The 22,667-nt window shown below is 44.5% G+C and overlaps 1 protein-coding gene across 1 annotated transcript in view; it reads left to right on the top strand.

Moving 5' to 3' along the window:
* OBSCN (obscurin, cytoskeletal calmodulin and titin-interacting RhoGEF) overlaps window positions 1-22,667 on the top strand; it is a 289,193-nt gene that overhangs the window by 8,059 nt on the left and 258,467 nt on the right. Inside the window, exons 2-3 of the mRNA XM_074946416.1 lie at window positions 8,384-9,524; window positions 21,592-21,861. Of these exons, the coding sequence (XP_074802517.1) occupies window positions 8,393-9,524; window positions 21,592-21,861 (1,402 nt within the window). The 5' untranslated portion in view covers window positions 8,384-8,392. The remainder of the gene's footprint in view (window positions 1-8,383; window positions 9,525-21,591; window positions 21,862-22,667) is intronic.

The following is a 22,667-nucleotide window of genomic DNA, read 5'->3' as shown; positions in this document are numbered from 1 at the left end:
TCCTGGGATTTGAGACTAAGATTCCAGCCTGGAAGGGCTGGGAGTAGCCTACTAAGACAGGAGAGATCCTGGGCAAGCAAGGGAAAGAGTGAAAGCTCTCCAGGCAAGGAGGCCGGGGGCCAGGAAGCAAAACGTTAATTTGGGTCTTCGAGTTACTGGCTGTGAATGAACCCACACTCCAAAGAGGGGTGTTTTGACCTCAGAAAAGTGTGTGGAGTCTGTGTTAGGAGCTCTTTGAGGGAGAAATTATTAGCAGGACACCACAGATGCAGCCCTGGCCATGCGCTGGTGTTGGGTGGCTGCCAACCCTGTTACAGCCCCTCATTACTGAGTGCCCCACAATCACAACTGGATTTTATCCTTTCAACACCCCTGGGAGGCAGGGCATTGCTATTATCCCCACTGTACAGATGGGGAACTGAGGCCCAGAGAGATTAGGTGACTCACCCAATGTCACACGGGAAGCCTGTGGCTGAACAGGGCATGGAACCCAAATCTCCTGAGTGCTCAGTCCTTCCTTCCTGCCACAGTGACAGGCGCTATAGAAACTCATCTGAAATAATAAAGACAGTCTGTAGATTTGAATGTGTGAATCCTGCCCTGATAGTAGTGATGGAGAAAGGACAGTTCAGAATGATGGATCAGTGAGTGCTGGTAGAGGCCAGGGCAGGGGTGGATAACAGGCAGGAACCTCAGGATCTTGGCCTTACAATAGAAGGAGGACATGGACTCAGTAGTCCAGGGCAGAGCACTTGCCTTCTGGACTGGTGGAAAGGGTTGCTTCACTTGTGGGGAGCTTCAAGGATTCAGGAGTCGGCATATAGACAAGACAAGAGTTTATTTGGGAGGTGTGAGAAGGAGAATCCACCTCTGAGACTGGGTCTGGGCATGGGTGGAAGACTCTAGCCAGGGGAGGCTGGAAGGAGAGTCTGCCTTGCAGGGGATGAGGAACTGAAATTTTGGTGGAGCCAGACCCAGTTAGCCTTCAGCCTGGGAGGGGGTCAAGCATTTCAGAGACACTTACTTTACACTCCAGTCTGGTGCAATCATGGCACCAGCCCAGTCCAATATAAAAAGAGAAATATGGAGGGTCTCTGGTTTTAGAACACAGCCCCTTCCAAATGGTGTGAGGGTTTGAGAGGGGAGGGGCCCATGCAGGGCTTGGAGAGTTTCCAGCATCTCGGATGCTGGCTAGATGGGAGCGCGTGCCCAAGCAGGCGGATTGTGAGAGCAGGAAAGCACCAGTAGTGGTAAGGAGCGAGGTGCTTTGGGGGGATGGGAGATGGATGCCAGGGGGATTAGGAACTGAGAATTCTTGTGCTCCTCATTCCATGAGAGAAACTCACCTCCCAGCGTCCCTCCCCTGGCTAGAGTCTTCCTCCCAAGACCAAAGCCAGGGCCTGCAGATGCATTCGCCTTCCCACACCTCCCAGATAAACTCTTGTCTTTATGCCCACTCCTCAGTCCTTGAACCTTCCCCCACGGAAAGCAGTCCTTTCCAGACCAGCAGGCAGGTGCTCTGCCCTGGACTCCTGCCTGAGTCCCCAAGGCCCATTGTCCATTTGCACAGTAGACCCACAGAAGGGTGTTCTTTTGCTTGTGACAGGGTGGGAAAAATCTGTGTTCAGGGACCCTGATGTGCCGTGGTGATGAAGCTGTTGTTCGCTGAAAGGGCCACTGGCTGGCTCCAGGCCAGGCACACCACGTGACTCGCACTGTCTGTTTACTTCAGGCGTTCTCAAACTGGGGGTCATGACCCCTTAGGGGGTCATGAGGTTATTATGTGGGGGTCATGAGCTGTCAGCCCCATGCATGCGGGGCTCAGGCTGTTAGCCCTGTGCATGGCCAACTCCCTGAGCCTGGCCATGCAGGGTTCACAGACCCACCACGTGTGGAGCTGACAGCACAAACCTCTCCAGCCTACCTCAACCCCACTTCACCTCCAACATTTAAAATAGCATAAATAGTAGATATATAAACTCATATTTGAATAAGGGGTGAAGCATCTTTGGTTTGGCTCTGGAGTTACCCAGGTTAACACACTTGAACGTATTGTCAGGAACAATCATGTACTAGTAGGGGGTCTGAGGAGGACTAGAAGACCTAACAGGTCATTTCCATCTCTCACATCAATGGCTTTTTACATTTGATACAAGTACATTGTTAACATGTTGTAGCCTGTCGCTCAGATAAGTTAATGATGAAGGATAGGACATTAGTCTGTCTGTCTAGCTATCTAATCTTAAAATAGCACCTAGGAGCCCTAGTCCTGGACCAGGACCCCATTGTGCTGGGCGCTGTATAAACACAGAACAAAAACACAGTCCCTTTCCCAAAGTCCCTGGTGCATTAATTTCAAAGGGCCTGATCCAAAGCCCATTGATTTCAATGGAAATTCCCATTCATAGAATCATAGAAGATTAGGTTTGGAAGAGACCTCAGGAGATCATCTAGTCCAACCCCCTGCTCAAAGCAGGACCAACCCCAACAAAATCATCCTAGCCAGGGCTTTGTCAAGCTGGGCCTTAAAAACCTCTAAGGATGGAGATTGCACACCTCCCTAGGTAACGCATTCCAGTGCTTCACCACCCTCCTAGTGAAATAGTTTTTCCTAATATCCAACCTAGACCTCCCCCACTGCAACTTGAGACCATTGCTCCTCGTTCTGTCATCTGCCACCACTGAGAACAGCCAAGCTCCATCCTCTTTGGAACCCCCCTTCAGGTAGTTGAAGGCTGCTATCAAATCCCCCCCTCACTCTTGTTTTCTGCAGACTAAATAAGTCCAGATGTGGCCTCACCAGTGTTGAATAGAGGGGAATAATCACTTCCCTCGATCTGCTGGCAATGCTTCTACTAATGCAGCCCAAGATGCCGTTAGCCTTCTTGGCAAGAACGGCACACTGCTGACTCAAATCCAGCTTCTCGTCCACTGTAATCCCCAGGTCTTTTTCTGCAGAACTGCCGCTTAGCCAGTCAGTCCCTAGCTTGTAGCGGTGCATGGGATTCTTCCGTCCTAAGTGCGGCACTCTGCACTTGTCCTTGTTGAACCTCATTAGATTTTTTTTTAGCGCAATCCTCCAGTTTGTCTAGGTCCCTCTGGACCCTATCCCTACCCTCCAGCGTATCTACCTCCCCCCGCCCCTAGCTTAGTGTCATCTGCAAACTTGCTGAGGGTGCAATCCATCCCATCATCCAGACCATTAATGAAGATGTTGAACAAAACCATCCCCAGGACTGACCCCTGGGGCACGCCGCTTGACACCGGCTGCCAACTAGACATGGAGCCATTGATCACTACCTGTTGAGCCCAACGATGTAGCCAGCTTTCTATCCACCTTATAGTCCATTCATCCAATCCATACTTCTTTAACTTGCTGGCAAGAATACTGTGGGAGACCGTATCAAAAGCTTTGCTAAAGTCAGGATATATCACGTCCACTGCTTTTCCCATATCCACAGCGCCAGTTATTTCATCATAGAAGGCAATCAAGTTGGTCAGGCATGACTTGCCCTTGGTGAATCCATGTTGACTGTTCCTGATCATAGAATCATAGAATATCAGGGTTGGAAGGGACCTCAGGAGGTCATCTAGTCCAACCCCCTGCTCAAAGCAGGACCAATCCCCAACTAAATCATCCCAGCCAAGGCTGATCACCTTCCTCTCCTCCAAGTGCTTCAGAATGGTTTCCTTGAGGACCTGCCCCATGATTTTTCCAGGGACTAAGCTGAGACTGACCTGTCTGTAGTTCCCCAGATTCTCCTTTTTCCATAAGAACACAAGTATGGCCATACTGGGTCAGACCAAAGGTCCATCCAGCCCAGTATCCTGTTTACTGACAGTGGCCAATGCCAGGTGCCCCAGAGCGAGTGAACCTAACAGGTAATGATCAAGTGATCTCTCTCCTGCCATCCATCTCCTCCCTCTGACAAACAGAGGCTAGGGACATCATTCCTTACCCATCCTGGCTAATAGCCATTAATGGACTTAACCTCCATGAATTTATCCAGTTCTCTTTTAAACCCTGTTATAGTCCTAGCCTTCACAACCTCCTCAGGCAAGGAGTTCCACAGGTTGACTGTGCACTGTGTGAAGAACAACTTCCTTTTATTTGTTTTAAACCTGCTGCCCATTAATTTCATTTGGTGGCCCCTAGTTCTTATATTATGGGAACAAGTAAATAACTTTTCCTTATTCACTTTCTCCACACCACTCATGGTTTTTTCGACCTCTGGCATATCCCCCCTTAGTCTCCTCTTTTTCAAGCTGAAAAGTCCTAGCCTCTTTAATCTCTCCTCATATGGGACCCGTTCCAAACCCCTAATCATTTTAATTGCCCTTTTCTGAACCTTTTCTAATGCCAGTATATCTTTTCTGAGACGAGGAAACCACATCTGTACGCAGTATTCAAGATGTGGGCGTACCATGGATTTATATAAGGGCAATAAGATATTCTCTGTCTTATTCTCGATCCCTTTTTTAACGATTCCTAACATCCTGTTTGTTTTTTTGACTGCCGCTGCACACTGCGCAGACGTCTTCGCAGAACTATCCATGATGATTCTAAGATCTTTTTCCTGATTAGTTGTAGCTAAATTATCCCCCATCATATTGTATGTATAGTTGGGGTTATTTTTAACAATGTGCATTACTTTACATTTATCCACATTAAATTTCATTTGCAATTTTGTTGCCCAATCACTTAGTTTTGTGAGATCTTTTTGAAGTTCTTCACAGTCTGCTTTGGTCTTAACTATCTTGAGCAGTTTAGTATCATCTGCAAACTTTGCCACCTCACTGTTTACCCCTTTCTCCAGATCATTTATGAATAAGTTGAATAGGATTGGTCCTAGGACTGACCCTTGGGGAACATCACTAGGTACCCCTCTCCATTCTGAAAATTTACCATTTATTCCTACCCTTTTAAAAAAGATGGGCATTATATTTGCCTTTTTCCAATCGTCCGGGACCTTCCCCGATCGCCATTCTCTTCAGTGAGCTCTGGATTGCCCCCAAGGTGCATATGTACATCTGTTAACCACTGCTGTAATTTTCCCACTTGTAGTTTTATAAATATTTATGATAAATGTATTTTAAAGATTAAAAAATAATGTGGTGGAGAAGGAGTTGAATTTCACAGTAGCCACGGGGTGCACTAAACATACATGCACAAACCTCCAGACCAGTGTGGGACATGGTCCTCTATGTTTACTTTTGACAAGCAATGTTTCTTGACACTGCATTTCTCCCTATCTCAGGAGGGAAGTGTAAGCAGGTTTCTAAAGTCAGCATAAATCCTATGATGTCTCTGTGGTCGTAGCTTTAGGGTTCACATCCTCTTCAGGCTGCAGCCCCTAGGGGGCTGTCCTGCGCACAGGAACTGGTCCAACATTCTGTCGAGCAGAAAGCAGTGGAGACTATGGTTGATCAGGAAATGACTTTTTTTTCCCCCATGAAACTTTTCAGTGAAAATGTTTTCATTTTCATAGAAAATTTTCTTCCAATTTTTTCGTTGAAAAAATGAAAACTGAAAACGTTTTTATTTTATTTTTAAAATGTTTATATATTTATTTACTTGTTTGGCATTGAGAGAGCAAACATGGACGTCTTTGGGTTTAAAACGGAAAACCTTCCGTTTTTGCTGGCCAAAACCTGGGAGGTGAAATTGGTTTGTGGGTTTTGAATGTTTTTGATGAAACCCCGAACATTTTCAGCAAAAATGGAATTTTTTTATCTTCACAAAAATTTCTGTTTTGTCAAAAAGCCATTTTCTGTCAAATGTAAAGTTTCCAATGAGCTTGAACAGTGACACATTGCAGGAAGGAAAAGAAAATGATGTTTTATTAATGAATAATATTATCGTTATAAAGTTTGTGTATGAAAGGAAGATGACATTAATTATTTGGTCCAGGTGGGCTTCTAAGGCCTCCTCAGAGTCTCAAGGATAGCTTTATTATTTCAATAAAATATCAATAATAATAATTCAATAATAATAATAATAATCGTAAATACATTAATACAGTTGCTGCAATTGTGAATCTACATTTATCCAATGATTTCCTAGTACTTTACCAACATTTAATTGCTTCTGGGAGGCTGGTGTTTTGATCTCCAACTAGGGAAAGAGATACTGATGATTCATTTTTATTGTTAAGCATTAATTGTATTATAGTGATGCTAGATGCTGTGCAAACACATTGTGAGAGTGATGAGTTGACAGTTTTAATAGCTAAGGCAGGAAAAGGGTGGGAGGGGAAACTGAGGCACAGAGTGTCAAAGTGACTTGTTCAAGGTCACGCAGCAGGCCAGTGGCAGAGCTGGGAATAGAACCCAGGAGTCCCGATTCCTTGCTCAGAAAGTTTTGCTGATTTTGGAACTGATGTCAACACTGAAATATGAGTCAGAGGAGAGAAGGGGAAAAAAGCAGCTGTAGAAATGGCGAATCATTCTCTCAAGAGTTTTTAGGCCTGATCCTACTGATCTCCAGTGTGAGTGTGTGGGGGAATCCTGAGAGCATTTGTCATTGGGTGATTTGGTGGGTGGGTTGGTGGCAGGCAGGGAAGCCAAACTGCTGCAGAATTATAGAGGATATTTCTATCCCACTGACTGCCTAATGTTTCCTTTCTGAGTTATTGAGATGAACTGCAGTCCACAATGCCAGTCATTGAACTGCTTTGTGTGGGAAGTTGAAGGTAAATAAAATCAAGGATATAAAAAGATTGGCAATTATCACTAATTAGAGGCCTCAAATATAGCTCAATGGGTATTAGAATCCCCAACAGGGACGGGTTATTTGGCATGATAGGACTTAGTAGATATAGTAACGAACTGAATTGGGACCTACAGCAATAGCTGGCAAGCTTGTTCTCTTTACAGCATGCTAAGACAGGGCCCAATCCTGTTCCCAGTGGAGTTTTGCTATTGCCAGCCATTAGATAGCTCTGTAGTCCTCCCTGTATATGCTAGCCAAATGCATGAAGGAAGCTCTTTCATTCGTTCCCACTTAGGGAAAAGAGATCCCACCCCAGCAGCAGAAAAACAGCCAGCCAGGAATCCATGTCAGGGCTAGTAAAGAAATGTGAGGAGGCTTCCAAGGGGACATGTGCTGTGCGGAATCCATTCGGAAGTTCAAATGGGTTAATGTCTGTAACAGTGCTTTTCAGTTCTGCAGAGGCGTACGTGTGAACACTACAGTAATGATTAGCGCTGCTGCCCATTGCTTTTAACTTTCTCAAGACAAGGCAGTGTCAGAATTGTCCTGACCTTTAGTTCCAAGCAGTACTTCAATTATTGTCCCTTTGCTGATCTGTCTTTGCACAGCTGGGAGCTACTGCACAGCAAGTATTTAAGGCAGCGCAAAGTAGGCAGGCAACAAGTGAGAAATCTTTCCGAGAGCTTTCAGCCAAACTTTTTTGAGGAGCCTGACACCCATTTAGATTCAAACCTGCAATCACCTTTGGAAATGCTCAAGCCATGATTTTGCATTTTCTCCAGGAGGTGCAAGTGGCTGCCACTCACTAGCTGTCCTCAGTGAGAAATTAGCCAGAGTTAAACGGTTGTCTTAAATAGCAATTGAGGAATAAAGAGGATATCACCAACAATACACTAAGCTTGTCTGTCTGTCCCTCTAAACACTGCCCCCTGCTGGGTGGAATGTCCTTCTCAGGACCGAGCTAGCCCATGAACATGGTGTTCTCTGCTGCCCACAGAGGACAAGACATGTGGTAGGGGAGGGAGGAGGACATAGAATGGATGAAGAGAAAAGCAGAGAGAGGTGGGAATGAAGAGGATAAAGAGAGATGAAGGTGAAATGTTGATGAAAGGATAGAAGGAGAACAAGTTGAGAGATGAAGGGGAGACAGAGAGATGCAAAGGTGGGTGTGAAGAGAAGAAGAGAGTGTGGGGAGAAGTATCCTTGATGTCACATTCCTACCAATCCATAAATATATCATGGATATCTGATGGTCCTTGGTTAAAAAACAGTCCATAAATTATAACCCATTAGTGCTGCTTTGTTTTGCTAGTGCATAGATTCTAAGGCTAGAAGGGACTATTACGATCGTCTAGTCTGACCTCCTACACAACACAGGCCCTTGAATTTCACACAGTGATTCCTATGGTAGAGGGAATCACTTGCCCATTTTACATAAGTGATTAATACTATTGAGCCCAAATTGAATTATCCATAAAAGACCTGTAATGTCCCTAAAACTTGCTGACTGATCACGCAAAATCGGTGGTGGAAACGCAGTGGACTGATATCTATTGCTCATCTTGTTGCTTTATGTGAATACGTGTGTTGGCATCACTGTTTAAAGACAAAGCAGACACTGTGTGCACACCCATGTATATCAGCTTTCTCTTGGTCCTTCTGTTTTCCTAGGAAACCAAGATGGATTACAGTTCCTTCAGTGGAGCCCCAAGGTTCCTGACTCGGCCTAAGGCCTTCATGGTGTCGGTGGGGAAGGATGTCACCCTGAGCTGCCAGATTGTGGGAAACCCCGTCCCGCTCGTGAGCTGGGAAAAGGATAAGCTTCCGATCCAGTCGGGGGGAAGGTTTAAAATGGTGGAAGATGGTGATCTGTACCGGCTAACAATTTATGACCTGAGCTTAGAGGACAGCGGTCAGTATATCTGCAGGGCCAAGAACACCATTGGGGAAGCTTTTACTGCTGTCAGTATCAAAGTTGGGGAGGAGATGACGGTGACGGAATCGGCCCCTTACTTCATCCAGAAACCATCCTCCATCAGAGTGACCCTGGGAGACAATGTTACATTCAAATGTAAAGTCCAGGGCAGCACGCCCCTCTCTGTGAACTGGGAGAAAGATGGGAGGCACGTGAGGGGCTGGTCTGACTCCAACCGCTTCCAGATTGAGTCCCTCGGGGAGTCAAATGCTCTCAAGATCCAGTGTGCTCGGTTGGGGGACAGTGGGACATATGTGTGTCGGGCGGAGAACCCCATTGGCTCTGCCAGTGCTACCGCCACCTTGGTGGTGGACACGCATGGTTCTTACAGTCCGAGCAGCAGCCATCTAGACACAGGCTACGGCAAGACTGCCTCCTTGCTGTCTCATTTGCAAAAGAGGCGGGAGGAAATCAGGAAGATGGACACGTCCATGCTTGCAGCTGCTGATCCCATGGCTGCCCCAATGTACTCCGCTACAGAGGGGCTGTCTGGTATTGGTCTCAGCCTTTCTCTGGATTACGAGAGGGCTGCCAGTCTCACCACTAAATCAGCCCGCAACGCCACCTTCGGGGTGCTGACGCGTACCTTCAACGTGACAGAGGGGAAGCACGCCAAGCTGAGCTGCTATGTGACAGGAGAGCCAAAGCCAGAGATTGTGTGGAAGAAGGATGGCGAGGTGATTACAGAGGGGCGCCGGCACTTTGTATATGAGGATGAACAGGAGAACTTTGTGCTGAAGATCCTTTTCTGCAAGCAGGTCGATAACGGGCTCTACACCTGCACAGCCTCCAACCTGGCAGGGCAGACCTACAGCTCCGTGCTGGTCACTGTCAGAGGTGAGCGGTTATGTTTACTTATCCACTGGGGCCTGTTCGTACTCCCTTTTGTCATCAGTGGGGATGTGAACCAGTGGGGATGTGGTTCAGTGACAGGAGAACTAGTAATGTCTCTAGTTTTTACTCCCTTTGGTTTATCCAAGTCTCTCACACAACTGTTTCCAAATGGCTATAGAGGGAATTCCTTCCATCCAAGTCTTCCCCTCAGTCTATCCTGGACTCCCTAAAGCTCTGGCTCCTTCCTAGGTCTCTCTTCTCAATGGAGCCATCTCTCACCATTACCTTCTATTCCTGCCCCTTTTCCCAGCATGCTTTGCTGCAGGGCCTACAATTCCCATGTGCCCCTGGAACTACCATCCCCAGAATGCATTAGTTCTGGGCAGAAACCTGGAACAGGGCAGAGCTGGACCTGGGAACTCCCTTAAAAGGCCAGCAAACCTTGCTGACAGTCTTTCCATTGACTTCAGTGGAAATGGAATGAGATTCTGGTAGAAGAGTGTGATAAATACTAAATGAACTCCTCCGTAAAGAAAGTTTTCTTACTCAGTTTTGAATCTTTAAACAGTTCTCTCATCATCCAAAATTTCGGAGTAACCCATTTGCACTCTAAAATGTCCCTGTGAAAAATGAATTTACGTGTGAGAATTTTCTTTGGTATTTTTTTTTAATGCAAAAATGATGATTTCCTGGAAAATGATTTCTGGCTGGAAAAATGGGCTGGAACAATAGAATATTAAATTCTACATGAGAGTTTTTTGGCACATTCCCTATTATCTGTAATACTGGACAGCATTCTAACACAAGTGCATTTTGCTAATCAGTGTTTGAAAAGATACAGCAGCATCGCCAACCCTAAGCATTCAAAAATCATGAGATTTAAAAAAAAAGAAAAAAAAAGTTGGTTTCTTTTTATTTGCCCACTGTGGGTTGTGGGTTTTTTTTTTTTTTAAGTCTTTATGGTTCATGTTTTCAAGCTTTTCTTTGCCGCCATGAAGGCTAGAAACTTACTTTAAAAAAACAAACAAACCTGTAAGCGGAGAGTCTAATATAATCACATGACTGCAGGAGCTGGGGCTTTCAGGAAAGCACCAAATAGAGCAAGGCACACAATAAAACCACAAGAATTAGCAACAAAATACATTTGTTGGAATTAAGACTGAATAAGGTTTTTGTGTTCTCTACCCAGTGTCCTTTAATAGCCTCAATTTAGTTTTTTTAGCCTCCAGTTTGTTCCCAGCATTTAGCGCCCCCTTCACCCACTTAGCTTATGGCCTGGGGTCACAGCCACTGTCTTTCCTGTCAGGGAAAATCCAGGGGGCTCATCTCCAGAGTCCATCGCTGCTGCTCCATATGGGGCCTACTCCTGCTCCCATGGAGGTCCATTGCAAGCCTCCCATTCACGGTGATGGGGGGAGGCCCCGGGAGCTCAGTCCTATGAGGCGCTAAGCGATGTCGGGAAGGCACAGAACGTCCTTGGCTCCCGTTGATTTCAGTGAGGGCACTTGGCCTCTCCCAGGAGGTGGCCAGCACCTCACAGGATGGGACTCAGGACCTGACCATTGTGCAGGGGCTCAATTTGGAGGTGCAAGGCAGTCCCTGCCTTGGGTATCCATCACACAAGGCCAAGCATAATGCCAACGCACCTGAATGCAGGGATGGGCCCCCCCTGGAACATCAAGCTGCCGGCCAAATTCCAGCCCATGCAACAGCAGCCTGCTGTTTACATGCGCAGCACGCTGTTCGCTCTGTCTTCCACACAGGGCACGCTGGGAAATGCCTCCTCCTGCAAGGGGCTTGGCTGGAGGCCAGTCCGCTCACCTGCGTCAGATGCTGGAACAGGCAGTCATGGAAGCTTGCTTCAATCCACTAGCTGTCTGACGGCCAGCCTCTGTCGCGTTCTATGTCAACAGATGTCCTCACAAATGGTAGGGCCGCATCACTGGGTCCCTTGCAGGCAGGTTCAGCAGAAGGGACAAGGCCTGAATAGGTCCAGAGACCCATTTTGCTCTTCCACCCCTAGAACTAGCCTCTCCCAGTCAGAGGCATAGCATTGGGGCAGCTTGCCCTGCTCCTGCCCGTGTTGTACCCGTTATGTGGGCTACACAGGCTACCGCTGTCTCCAGGGATGTCAAACTGTTACCAGCACTCAATTCACTGAAAAATGAATGCAAATGTTCTATTGGATGAGTTGCCCATGTGGAGGAAAGCAGGAGACTGGCCTCAAAATATCAAACTCTTTATAAACCTGGAAGGAAATATGCCTTTCTGATTTTATTGCAAATTCTCCTGAACCAGGAGCCCCAGGTCACGCAGACAGAGATCCTACGCCTTTCCCTTAGCAAATGGATAGTTGTTTTTATGCAATTTTGCAAATTTTATTGCCCCCCCCCCTTTTTTTTTTTTCTTTTGTGAAATGTTGATGAAATCTTCCCCTGGCACTTTTTTTTACACTAATGTGTACCAGAAATGCAAATCCCTCGCATTTCTGAAGCAAGCCAAAAATAGGCTAATTATCACTTTAAAAACAAAAAAAAAAAAAAAGGAAGAAAAGAAACCGGTTAGGCAGGTCAGCCCACTTTTCTGTCCGTGTCTTGTGTCTGTGGTGTGGGGGCGGGGGAGGAGAACAGGGAACCAACCTGTCCAAGTAGTTTTGCACTTTTGCTGTCTGTATATTTAAACTGTTTCGTGTTTAGGACTTTACTTAATCCCTTAAGGCCTCATTCCCGTGATATAAGCCAAACAGGTTCTGCCTGAGTGGATCATTTTGAAGGTTCTCACTCTCAACCTTATTATTTAGAGTCGGTTGGAAAATTTTAAAAAATTCAAAATTTTTGACCAACAGCCCCCTCCTCAAAGAACAATTCTTACATAATATAGTGGGGTTCCCCCTGTTATTCAGCCATCACTGCCTTCTATATTAAGTTAAAATGTTGAATATTCATCTGTAATATAACTGGCCACGTATTTGGAATCTGTTGGGCATTTAAAGAGAGGATAAGGGATGGAGCGTGACATGTTGGAAGTACTGCATGTTGTTTCATACAGCTGCCCTGCCACACAAACCCTGCTAATAGATTTGACACCCACTGGTGCCCCTCTTCGAGGACTTTAGCAGCTATGTGGATTACTGTTGACCGTTCGTATCTGAGGATGAGGAAATTTTGGGTACAGAGCTAGGGGTAACAAATACTGCCCTCTAGAGGCTGATCCAAAGCCCATTGAATTCAGTGGAAAGACTCCCAGTGACTTCAATGGGTTTTGGATCAGACCCTATGTCCATTGCCCATATAACTCATCCTACATGATTTTAGATTGAAGGAAAGAATGTGATCCAGTAGATTTTTAAAAAAAAGAAAACATCTGCAGGATGTGTTATCATTTATTATTAGACATAATAAAGGAAATAAAAGCTACAGGGTGTAAACATCAACAAGGGTTAGACTAGATGACCCTTGCGGTCCCTTCTAACCCTGTGGTTTTATGATTCCATGATGCGTTCTCTGGTGGATGGGGAAAGACTTAGATGTGCTGGAAAACATCTAGAAATAGCATTATTGAAAAGGGTTTTAGAATGGTGTCCATCTCATACATTCCTTTTGGAAGCTCTAGCATTAGTCCCTGTGACATGGAGAGTATGCAACTGCCAAATCCCTGATCATAGCCCCAGTGGAAAATATTAGTTATCAGTGTTCACTGTCAAGCAACGCAAGTGAGTCAGAGAGCTAAAGTGGAAATGTTTATGGTTTGTTTCTTTGTTCCGGTTACTCTGTTCAGGCTTTCTGCTCTACGATGGAATGAATGGAAAATGTGTGTGTGACTGTTATAATTAAGTTTTGGATAGTGACTCCTTGCGCCACCAGGAGTCCCTCCAAAAACACATCCCCAAAAGATGTAACAAAGAAGTGAACCTTTATTCTATTATTTATATAATCGTCTGTGTGCCACACCCTTGCATTTGGGCAGCACATCTTCACTGAACAAGCAGGCCTTATTTTGATAAGGCAGGAAGCAGCAATAATGTTCTGCAAGTGTCCACCTTTTGGCCAACGAGACCCTGCAACATATGTCTATGTACACTGATACGGGCGTATTTATGGGGCCCGTCAATGTTATGTCTCAGGCATGCATACTATTGATTATTCATGTCTAGAAAGATGTCTCCATTGAGTATTTTCCTAAGTGGCAAATTTTTTTTCCCAATCTCATATTTTACAAGTATTATTTTGTCTTTCTTTGGGAGATTTATTATTGAATTCAGCAGCATCTATAATGGCTCTCTCTGCTTTGGCTATAAACAGGCAGGTAAATGTTAAACAATTTAAAAGAATCTATAAGAATACAGCAGTCATTTTCCTCAGAATTTTGTACTAGAGCTGATGAAAAATCAGAATTTTCATTCCGCAGGAAATTCTGATATTGTGACATGTGTTTTATCTCCTATTGAGATGAAACACAGAAACAATGAATTTTTTTGTGGAATGAAAAGTTCTGAAAATGTTTTAATTGGAACTTTCAAACCATGTCCTTTCGATTCAGTTGGACATTACATTGCATCCACCTAAGCTGCTGCGGTGCTTCATGGAAACTGTAGTACAGGTGCCTTGTGCCTCCATTCTCCTGTATGGGCTGAGCCACCCAACTGGACTACATCTCCCATGATGCACTGCAGTCATTGCGACTCAGACAGAAGGCAGCCCTCCATGCATCATGGGAGACGTAGTCCAACTGGAGACCACAGCCCGTGGGGAGAACGGCAGAATGAAGCAATGAAACTTCAACTCCCACGTGGCACCGCAGCGGCTCAGGTGGATGAAGATTAATGTCAAACAGAGCCAAAACAAAAGGTTTTGATTTTGTTGAACAAACTGAACTGTTTCAATTCTGGTCAACTTGACATGAATAGTTTAGCTTTTCCTAATGGGAAATTGAAAAATTTCAGCAAAACCAACATTTTCCTGTGGAAAATGTAGATGTTGCAGAAGAATCCACCTGTTCTACTGAAAAAAAAATTGATGGAAAATTCCAGACCAGCTCTAATTTTTTACAGAATCCGAACTCAGGAAGTGATGGCTTTTCTTCACTGAAACAGTGGGGAAAATGTGCCACCCTGCACCCCACCTGAATTATTATTTGTGGGTAAGAAGTGGAATTGCCAGGCACTCTGGTTGTCCTCACAAGACTAGGCATTCTCAGCCATGTTCATATCTAACTGATAGTAATGAAAATAATTATGTTTGCCAAGTCTGCCATCATCATGATCACTAGTATATTATTATTATTTTATTTATTAAGTTTCTACTTATAAAGGGTGAATAAATTATTCATAGATTTTTTTAAAATGATTAATCAATTGTTATAGAGTCTGACAGGCCAATTGGTTATTTATAACCATAACATTTAACCATCTATAACACCTTTTACTGATGTGTTTATAATCCTTTGTATCAAATGCTACTCATATCTGTAACATTCTGATAACATCTAGTGATAATTTATTAACCATTTATGAATGGAAACATAATATAAAGTATGACCTATATTACAATAGTGCCTAGGAACTCCAATCAAGGATCAGAGTCCCATTGTGCTCGGTGTTGTAAAAACAAGTAATAAAGAAGACCCCAATGAGAATCTAGATGTCAGACAGGAGGGGACAGGTGGACCAAATAGGCAACTGTTGGGAATAGGGCTGTCAAGTGATTAATAAAATTAATCGCGATTAATCATGCTATTAAAAATTAATTGTGATTAATCGCACTGTTAAACAATAATAGAATACCATTTATTTAAATATTATTGGATGTTTTCTACATTTTCAAATATTTTGATTTCAATTCTAACACCGAATACAAAGTGTACAGTGCTCACTTTATATTTATTTTTGATTACAAATATTTGCACTGTAAAAAACAAAAGAAATAATATTTTTCAATTCACCTCATACAAGTACTGGAGTGCAATCTCTTTATCATGAAAGTTGAACTTACAAATGTTGAATTATATACAGAAAAGCAAGTTTGTTTACATTTTCAGGAGAGAATGCTGCCCGCTTCTTGTTCACAATGTCTCCTGAAAGTGAGAACAGGTGTTCTCATGGCACTGTTGTAGCCGGCATCACAAGATATTTACATGCCAGATGGAATGGTGGCCGAAGCATGAAGGGGCATATGAATGTTTAGCACATCTGTCACATAAATACCTTGCAGTGCCGTCTACAAAAGTCCCATGTGAACACCTGTTCTCACTTTCTGGTGCCATTGTAAATGAGAAGTGGGCAGCATTATCTCCCATAAATATAAACAAATTTGTTTGTCTTAGTGATTGGCTGAACGAGAAGTAGGACTGAGTGGACTTGTAGGCTCTAAAGTTTTTTGCATTGTTTTGTTTTTGAAGGCAGTTATGTAACAAAAATATCTACATTTGTAAGTTGCACTTTCACGATAAAGAGATTGCACTACAGTACTTGCATGAGGCGAATTGAAAAATACTGTTTCTTTTCTGTATCATTTTTACGGTGCAAATATTTGTAATAAAAATAATAATATAAAGTGAGCAGGGTATTCTGTGTTGTAATTGAAATCAATATATTTGAAAATGTAGAAAAACATCCAAAATATTTAATAAATTTCAATTGGTATTCTATTGTTTAACAGTGTGATTAAAACAGCGATTAAAATGGCGATTAATCATGATTAATTTTTTTAATCATGATTAATTTTTTTGAGTTAATCACGTGAGTTAACTGTGATTAATCGACAGCCCTAGTTGAGAGGATGAGTTAACAAAAGAACAGATTTCAGAGTAGCAGCCGTGTTAGTCTATATTCGCAAAAAGAAAAGGAGTACTTGTGGCACCTTAGAGACTAACCAATTTATCCGATGAAGTGAGCTGTAGCTCACGAAAGCTTATGCTCAAATAAATTGGTTACTCTCTAAGGTGCCACAAGTACTCCTTTTCTTTTTGCAAAAGAACAGAGTTTAATATAAAAGCAGAAGTCTCCACTTGCCTAACTAATCAGAAATTTCTTTTATTTAATTTTTAATTTTGATTTTTGAAGTCTGCAATCACTCAGTCAATAGGTTGTGTTGGTCATTTACCCATCCCATGCTCTGGCATCCTCATGACATGCAACTTTTACATTCTTGGAACAGATCTTTTTCATTTCAGTATCATATGATAAGATAGTTAGACAGCTGATACCTTCCCAAGAATAAGTAGGATAACCGCCCCCCACCCTCCAGCCTAGATAATAATCTCCAGTGCTCTAGACATCTCTCCCCAGATGCCTGTGAGGAAATATTGACCTTGCAGAGTATTTTCACTGTCCACAAGGCAGAATGGCTTGTCAGGTTAAAGCTGGGTCTGGGATCAGGAATCTTATGCTCTTTTTCTTGCTCTGCCATGCTGACTTACAGTGCGGCTTTAGCAGGTCACTTACCCTTTCTGTGCTTCAGTTTCTCCCTCTGTAAAATGAAGGTGATAATATTGAAGTACCACAGAGAGGTGTTCTAAGGCATGTTTGTAAAGTCATCAGGACCCCCAAGCTGGAAGGTGCAACAGAAGTGCAAAGTATTGTGTGTATATTATGCCGAATTGATGGTGATTGGATAGACGAGCAAATTGGGGTAGAGGGCTGAGTGAGAAAAGAAGGTTTAATGTAGGCCTATATTGTCCTGATGTATAGAATTGCAGCCTGTCTCAAATTTATTAATGAAAACAGCTTCCACTCTGCTTGAGTTCCAGGTTTGTCCCTCTTATTTACCAAAGATCACATTTTGCCTGGAACTCTATATGGCACACACAGATACCTAGCGGCTGGATAACATAAATACAAGCACATATCATTACATAGCTCTCTGACCAACCTGATTACCTTCTATGATGAGATAGTTGGCTCTGTGGATATGGGGAAAGCAATAGACGTGATATATCTTGACTTTAGCAAAGCTTTTAATACGGTCTTGCAGAGTATTCTTGCCAGCAAGTTAAAAAGTATGGATTGGATGAACTGATCATAAGGTGGATAGAAAGCTGACTAGATCATCTGGCTCAATGGGTAGTGATCAATGGCTTGATGTCTAGTTGGCAGCCAGTATCAAGCGGAGTGCCCCAGTGGTCGGTCCTGGGGCCGCTTTTGTTCAACATCTTCATTAATGATCTGCATGATGGGATGGATTGCACCCTCAGCAAGTTTGCAGAAGACGCTAAGCTGGGGGGAGGTAGATACGCTGGAGGGTAGGGATAGGGTCCAGAGTAACCTAGACAAATTGGAGGATTGGGCTAAAAGAAATCTGATGAGGTTAAACAAGGACAAGTGCAGAGTCTTGCACTTAGGAAGGAAGAATCCCATGGTCTGCTACAGGCTGGGGACCGACTGGCTAAGCAGCAGTTCTACAGAAAAGGACCTGGGGATTATAGTGGATGAGAAGCTGGATTTGAGTCAACAGTGTGCCCTTGTTGCCAAGAAGGCTAATGGCATATTGGGCTGCATTAGTAGAAACATTGCCAGCAGATCGGGGGAAGTGATTATTCCCCTCTATTCGACACTAGTGAGGCCACAACTGGAGTATTGCATCCAGTTTTGGGCCTCCCACTATAGAAAGGATGTGGACAAATTGGAGAGAGTCCAGCGGAGGGCAACAAAAATGATTAGGGGGCTGGGGCACATGACTTATCAGGAGAGGCTGAGGGAACTGGGCTTATTTAGTCTGCAGAAAACAAGAGTGAGGCGGGGATTTGATAGCAGCCTTCAACTACCTGAAGGGGGGTTCCAAAGAGGATGGAGCTCGGCTGTTCTCAGTGGTGGCAGATGACAGAACGAGGAGCAATGGTCTCAAGTTGCAGTGGGGGAGGTCTAGGTTGGATATTAGGAAAAACTATTTCACTAGGAGGATGGTGAAGCACTGGAATGGGTTACCTAGGGAGGTGGTGGAATCTCCTTCCTTAGAGGTTTTTGAGGCCTGGCTTGATAAAGCCCTGGCTGGATGATTTAGTTGCGGTTGGTCCTGCTTTGTGCAGGGGATTGGACTAGATACCTCCTGAGGTCTCTTCCACCCCTAATCTTCTATGATTCTATACAATGCTATGCTATTTTTGGAGGATATATATGAGCCTGATGGGCCACAAATGGAGTTGCACTTATTTTGTTTTAGATACTATTCTGCAATTGTAAAGAAAAAGGAACTGATAAAGAGGGGAGGGATAGCTCAGTGGTTTGAGCATTGGCCTGCTAAACCCAGGGTTGTGAGTTCAATCCTTGAGGGGGCCATTTAGGGATCTGGGGCAAAAATTGGGGATTGGTCCTGCTTTGAGCAGGGGGTTGGACTAGATGACCTCCTGAGGTCCCTTCCAACCCTGATATTCTATGGTTCTAAGATGTAGAATTTGACTCATTGCTTCACATAGAGAAGTGAATAGGAATTGGTGTATCTTACACTTTCTTATGATGCCTTCAGCATGTAAATTGCGTTCCCTTACATTAACACCCCGCAGTACATAGGGACAAGCAGGAAAATGTATGCAAATTAACTAAAGGTATTACTGTAAAGTAAATTAGTTCAACTGCATAAAGCCCTTGTGTGGATGCTCTTATTCAGAAATAAAGTTGCCTTAATTTCATTTAGATTCTTATTCTTAATTGAATTAAGGCCACTTTAATTCTGAATAAGAGTGTCGAGACAGGGATTTAATGCACTTCAATCCTCTTTAAAAGTTAATTCGGATGAATTTTTCCTGAAGCAGGTGTCTCTGTGTACACAAATTCTAATTTATACATTTATATCATCACTGAATTTGACTCATGGAGTCTTATACTCTCTGGTTTTTGCTTCCCTGCTCTGCCCCTCTGTCCTTGCCTCCCAGCGTATGAGTTACATCAGCTCACACTCCCAGAGGGACAGATTCAGAGGTGACAGGACGTGGGGTGCAAGGTTCATGTCAGTTAGTGGGAGGAATGTAACTTACATGCTGAATGGGTCAGAGAAGGTTTGACTCACTTAGGTAAACTTAGACTGGCCTCTCTATGAGGCCCTTTGCAGGGGGGCTCTGTACTGTGTAAACCCATGCACACCTAGGCAGGGTGGAGGCAGAGAGTGGGACCCAGAGTGGCTGGAACAGCCCCGGGAGCAGGTAGGAACCCCCGGGACCCTTCTTCGCAGCCTGGAGCTGACTGCCCTCCCCCTGCCGAGTCTCAGTACCTCCCTTCACTCCCCCTCCTATCCCTCTTCCCCTCCCCCATTCACAGGAAGCTTCCACACACCCCTCCACTCCCTGACAGCAACTGGGGGGTTACTGGCAGAGCTGCTCTTAGAAGGTACACTGTGCAGCAGGCAGGAGGCAGTGTTGCATGCTGAGACAGGCTCTCACCTTCTTTCCCCGCCACAGCAGGTGGGTGTGTACATTAGCCTTTCCTCCCCAAAGGGGATGCTGTTTTATGCCTTCTTTGCTGAGAAGCAAGGCATTTGGGTAGAATAACCTCGTTTCCAAAAGTACATTCCACATGCCTCTGAAGTTTACAGGATGGAGGCTCCCCTCCTCCAAAGCACAAATCCAGGATGGTTTAGGGCCTAATCTTTGTGGGCCTCCAGCCCCAAGAGCGTTAAATGGTCCCTTGCTGGGCACTGCTGTTCGACCCAGTAGAGAGAAAGTGGTGACGTGCATGCACTAGCCATTCGAGCAATGTTACAAGGCCACCGAGTTTCTTACAGTTACTCTTATCAGAACCTGTTCCTACAGCCTTCACCGGGTGTCAATTTATCTCTCCCCAATTGTGTATCAGAATATTAGGAAGTCTTAGGGATGCACTTTCAAAGCATTGTCTGGTGATTCAGCAACATAGCTGCTGTTAATATGCAGTGGAAACTGTATGAATAAATCCCTTTGTTTTGTTTATAAAATGTATCCCCTTAAGGCACTGTATCAGCTTCAGCACTTCTGTTCTAACCTGTTTTCTACCTAAATAGGAACAATGTGGCCCAATGGCCAAGGCAGTGATGGAGGAGTTAGGTGACATGGGTTCTAGTCCTATTCCTAGTTCTGGTCTTGACACTGAAGAACGATGGTCCGGTGGTTAGAGCACTAGCCTACGGCATGGGAGACCTGTGTGCCATTCCCTGTTCCACCACATTCTCTGTTTCCACATCTATAATATGTGGATAATAATACTTACCCCTCCCTCCCTTTATAAAGTGCTCTGAGTGCCTCATACAAAAGTTGTGCAGGAACAGTTGTTATGCCCTCCTTGGGAGGCCATGACCCAGCATGGCGTGGACTCTTACAAAACCTGTTTGTGTCATCTTGTCTGGCTTCAGCTGCCCAGACAGATTTGTATTTATTAGGCCAAGTTTCCAAAGCACACAGAGCAAGCATTTCCAGATCTGCGTTGCTGCATAAGATCATCCCGGCCCATTGTTCTGACTATGTCATCTGCTTGGAGTCCCACCCGTGGCTGCCACACAAGTCACATGCTCACTGGCCTTATCATAAAGACCACTAATAATTTAGTCCTGCCCTACCTGTCAGATCGATTAGCGTGGAGTTGACTGCAGTATTTGCTCCACCGGTGGTGCCAGCCTGTGTCCCCCATTGGTCCATGTCTCCTTCCAAGCACTTTGGTGCTTTCTCCTACACTGACCCTTGTGTGTGGAACAAACTCCCTGAAAATAATCTACAAAGCCACTACTCTGTCCCCCATTCAACTCCCTCCCATAGGCTCACCCTCTGCTGGGATGCTCACATGTGGGCTCAGCTCACATTCCCCTATTACTGTTACCGTGTCCTATCTCCCCCAGATCCCCACTTGCTTAGTGTTTTTTATTCACCTGTTGTGTCCTGTCACTAACAGGGAATGTAAGTTCTGCAAGGCCAAGACTGTCTGTTTACTGCATGTTTGTACGGCACCCAGGATAACGGAGCATGATCCATGATTAGGGTCTCTAGACACCATTACAGTGCAAATAACAATAACAACAATAATAATTAATAATGCATACACATTTCTATTTACTTACTTGCACATTAGGTGCCCCAATGATGTCACAAGTTCTTGTTCCTTTGTCTCATTTCTAAGAGCCCATAATACCGTTCAAGACAAAATTGAAGGATGTTGAAGTTCAGGAGAAAGAATCCGCCACCTTCCAGTGTGAGGTGCCCGTCCCTAGCACTGAAACTGCCTGGTTCAAAGAGGAGACCAAACTCCAGCAGAGCAAGAAGTACAACATTGAAGAAGAGGGGACGTACCGCCGGCTCACCGTCCAGAATGTCACCACGGATGATGACGCCGTCTACATCTGTGAAATGAAGGAGGGGAGCAGGACCATCGCAGAACTCACTGTCCAGGGTAAGAGAATCCACTGCAATGGGTTTCTCCTTCCCTTTTTGTGCCCCCCTTCCACTCCCTAAAGATTTTTGTTTGTGTGGGCTAAGGTAAAGCCTGCCTGACGGCGCTGATGATTTCATCTGGAGTTGAAATGAGCGTTTGCAGCTGCATTTTATGCTCTGGTGGGTGGTGCACAGTGTACTGGGAATGTGATTGCAAAAGGCCTGCAGCATTACTAGCACAGTGGAATGATCCCGTTGAGGGGTTATTAACGGGAATTGAACCTGGACACCCCAATCTGTAAGCATGAGTCTGTACCACTTAGGTGAAAGGATTTGGGGCCAGCTTTTTAAAGGTAGTTAGATGCCTAAAGATGCAAATAGGCACCTACTGGGGTTGTCAAAAGCTCCGAAGGGCCTGTCTCCCGTTGACCAAAATCTTCCCCAAGTCCTTTAGCTGTAAGCAGTAGCAAACTCAGAAACGTTCTGTGTGGACCAGCCACTGGAGGGACATAAAGCCACACTGTCCTAGTGCAGGTTACAAGAGCACAGCACGACTTCGAGAGTAGGGCCAAAAGTCAATCGTTGGTGACTGGTGGGGAAAGTAAATGTTTTGGTAGGGTTGACAGAAAAAGTGAGTTCTTTTTCACTCTTCACTTTTTGCAAAAAACCAAAAGGCCGTTTTCTGAGGCAGGAAAGTGTCATTTCACCACTTAAAGCGATGATTTTGCTAAGAGAATGTAAAACATTTTTTCTCAATGAACATTTTTTCAAGAGGTTGTGATGAAAATTCACGAAAGGCAGCACGAGGTGATGAGAACAGGGAAC

This window comes from Natator depressus, chromosome 2 (assembly GCF_965152275.1).
Source record: "Natator depressus isolate rNatDep1 chromosome 2, rNatDep2.hap1, whole genome shotgun sequence".
NCBI classification, from domain to species: Eukaryota; Metazoa; Chordata; order Testudines; family Cheloniidae; genus Natator; species Natator depressus.
This window is presented reverse-complemented; position numbering and strand designations above follow the sequence as displayed.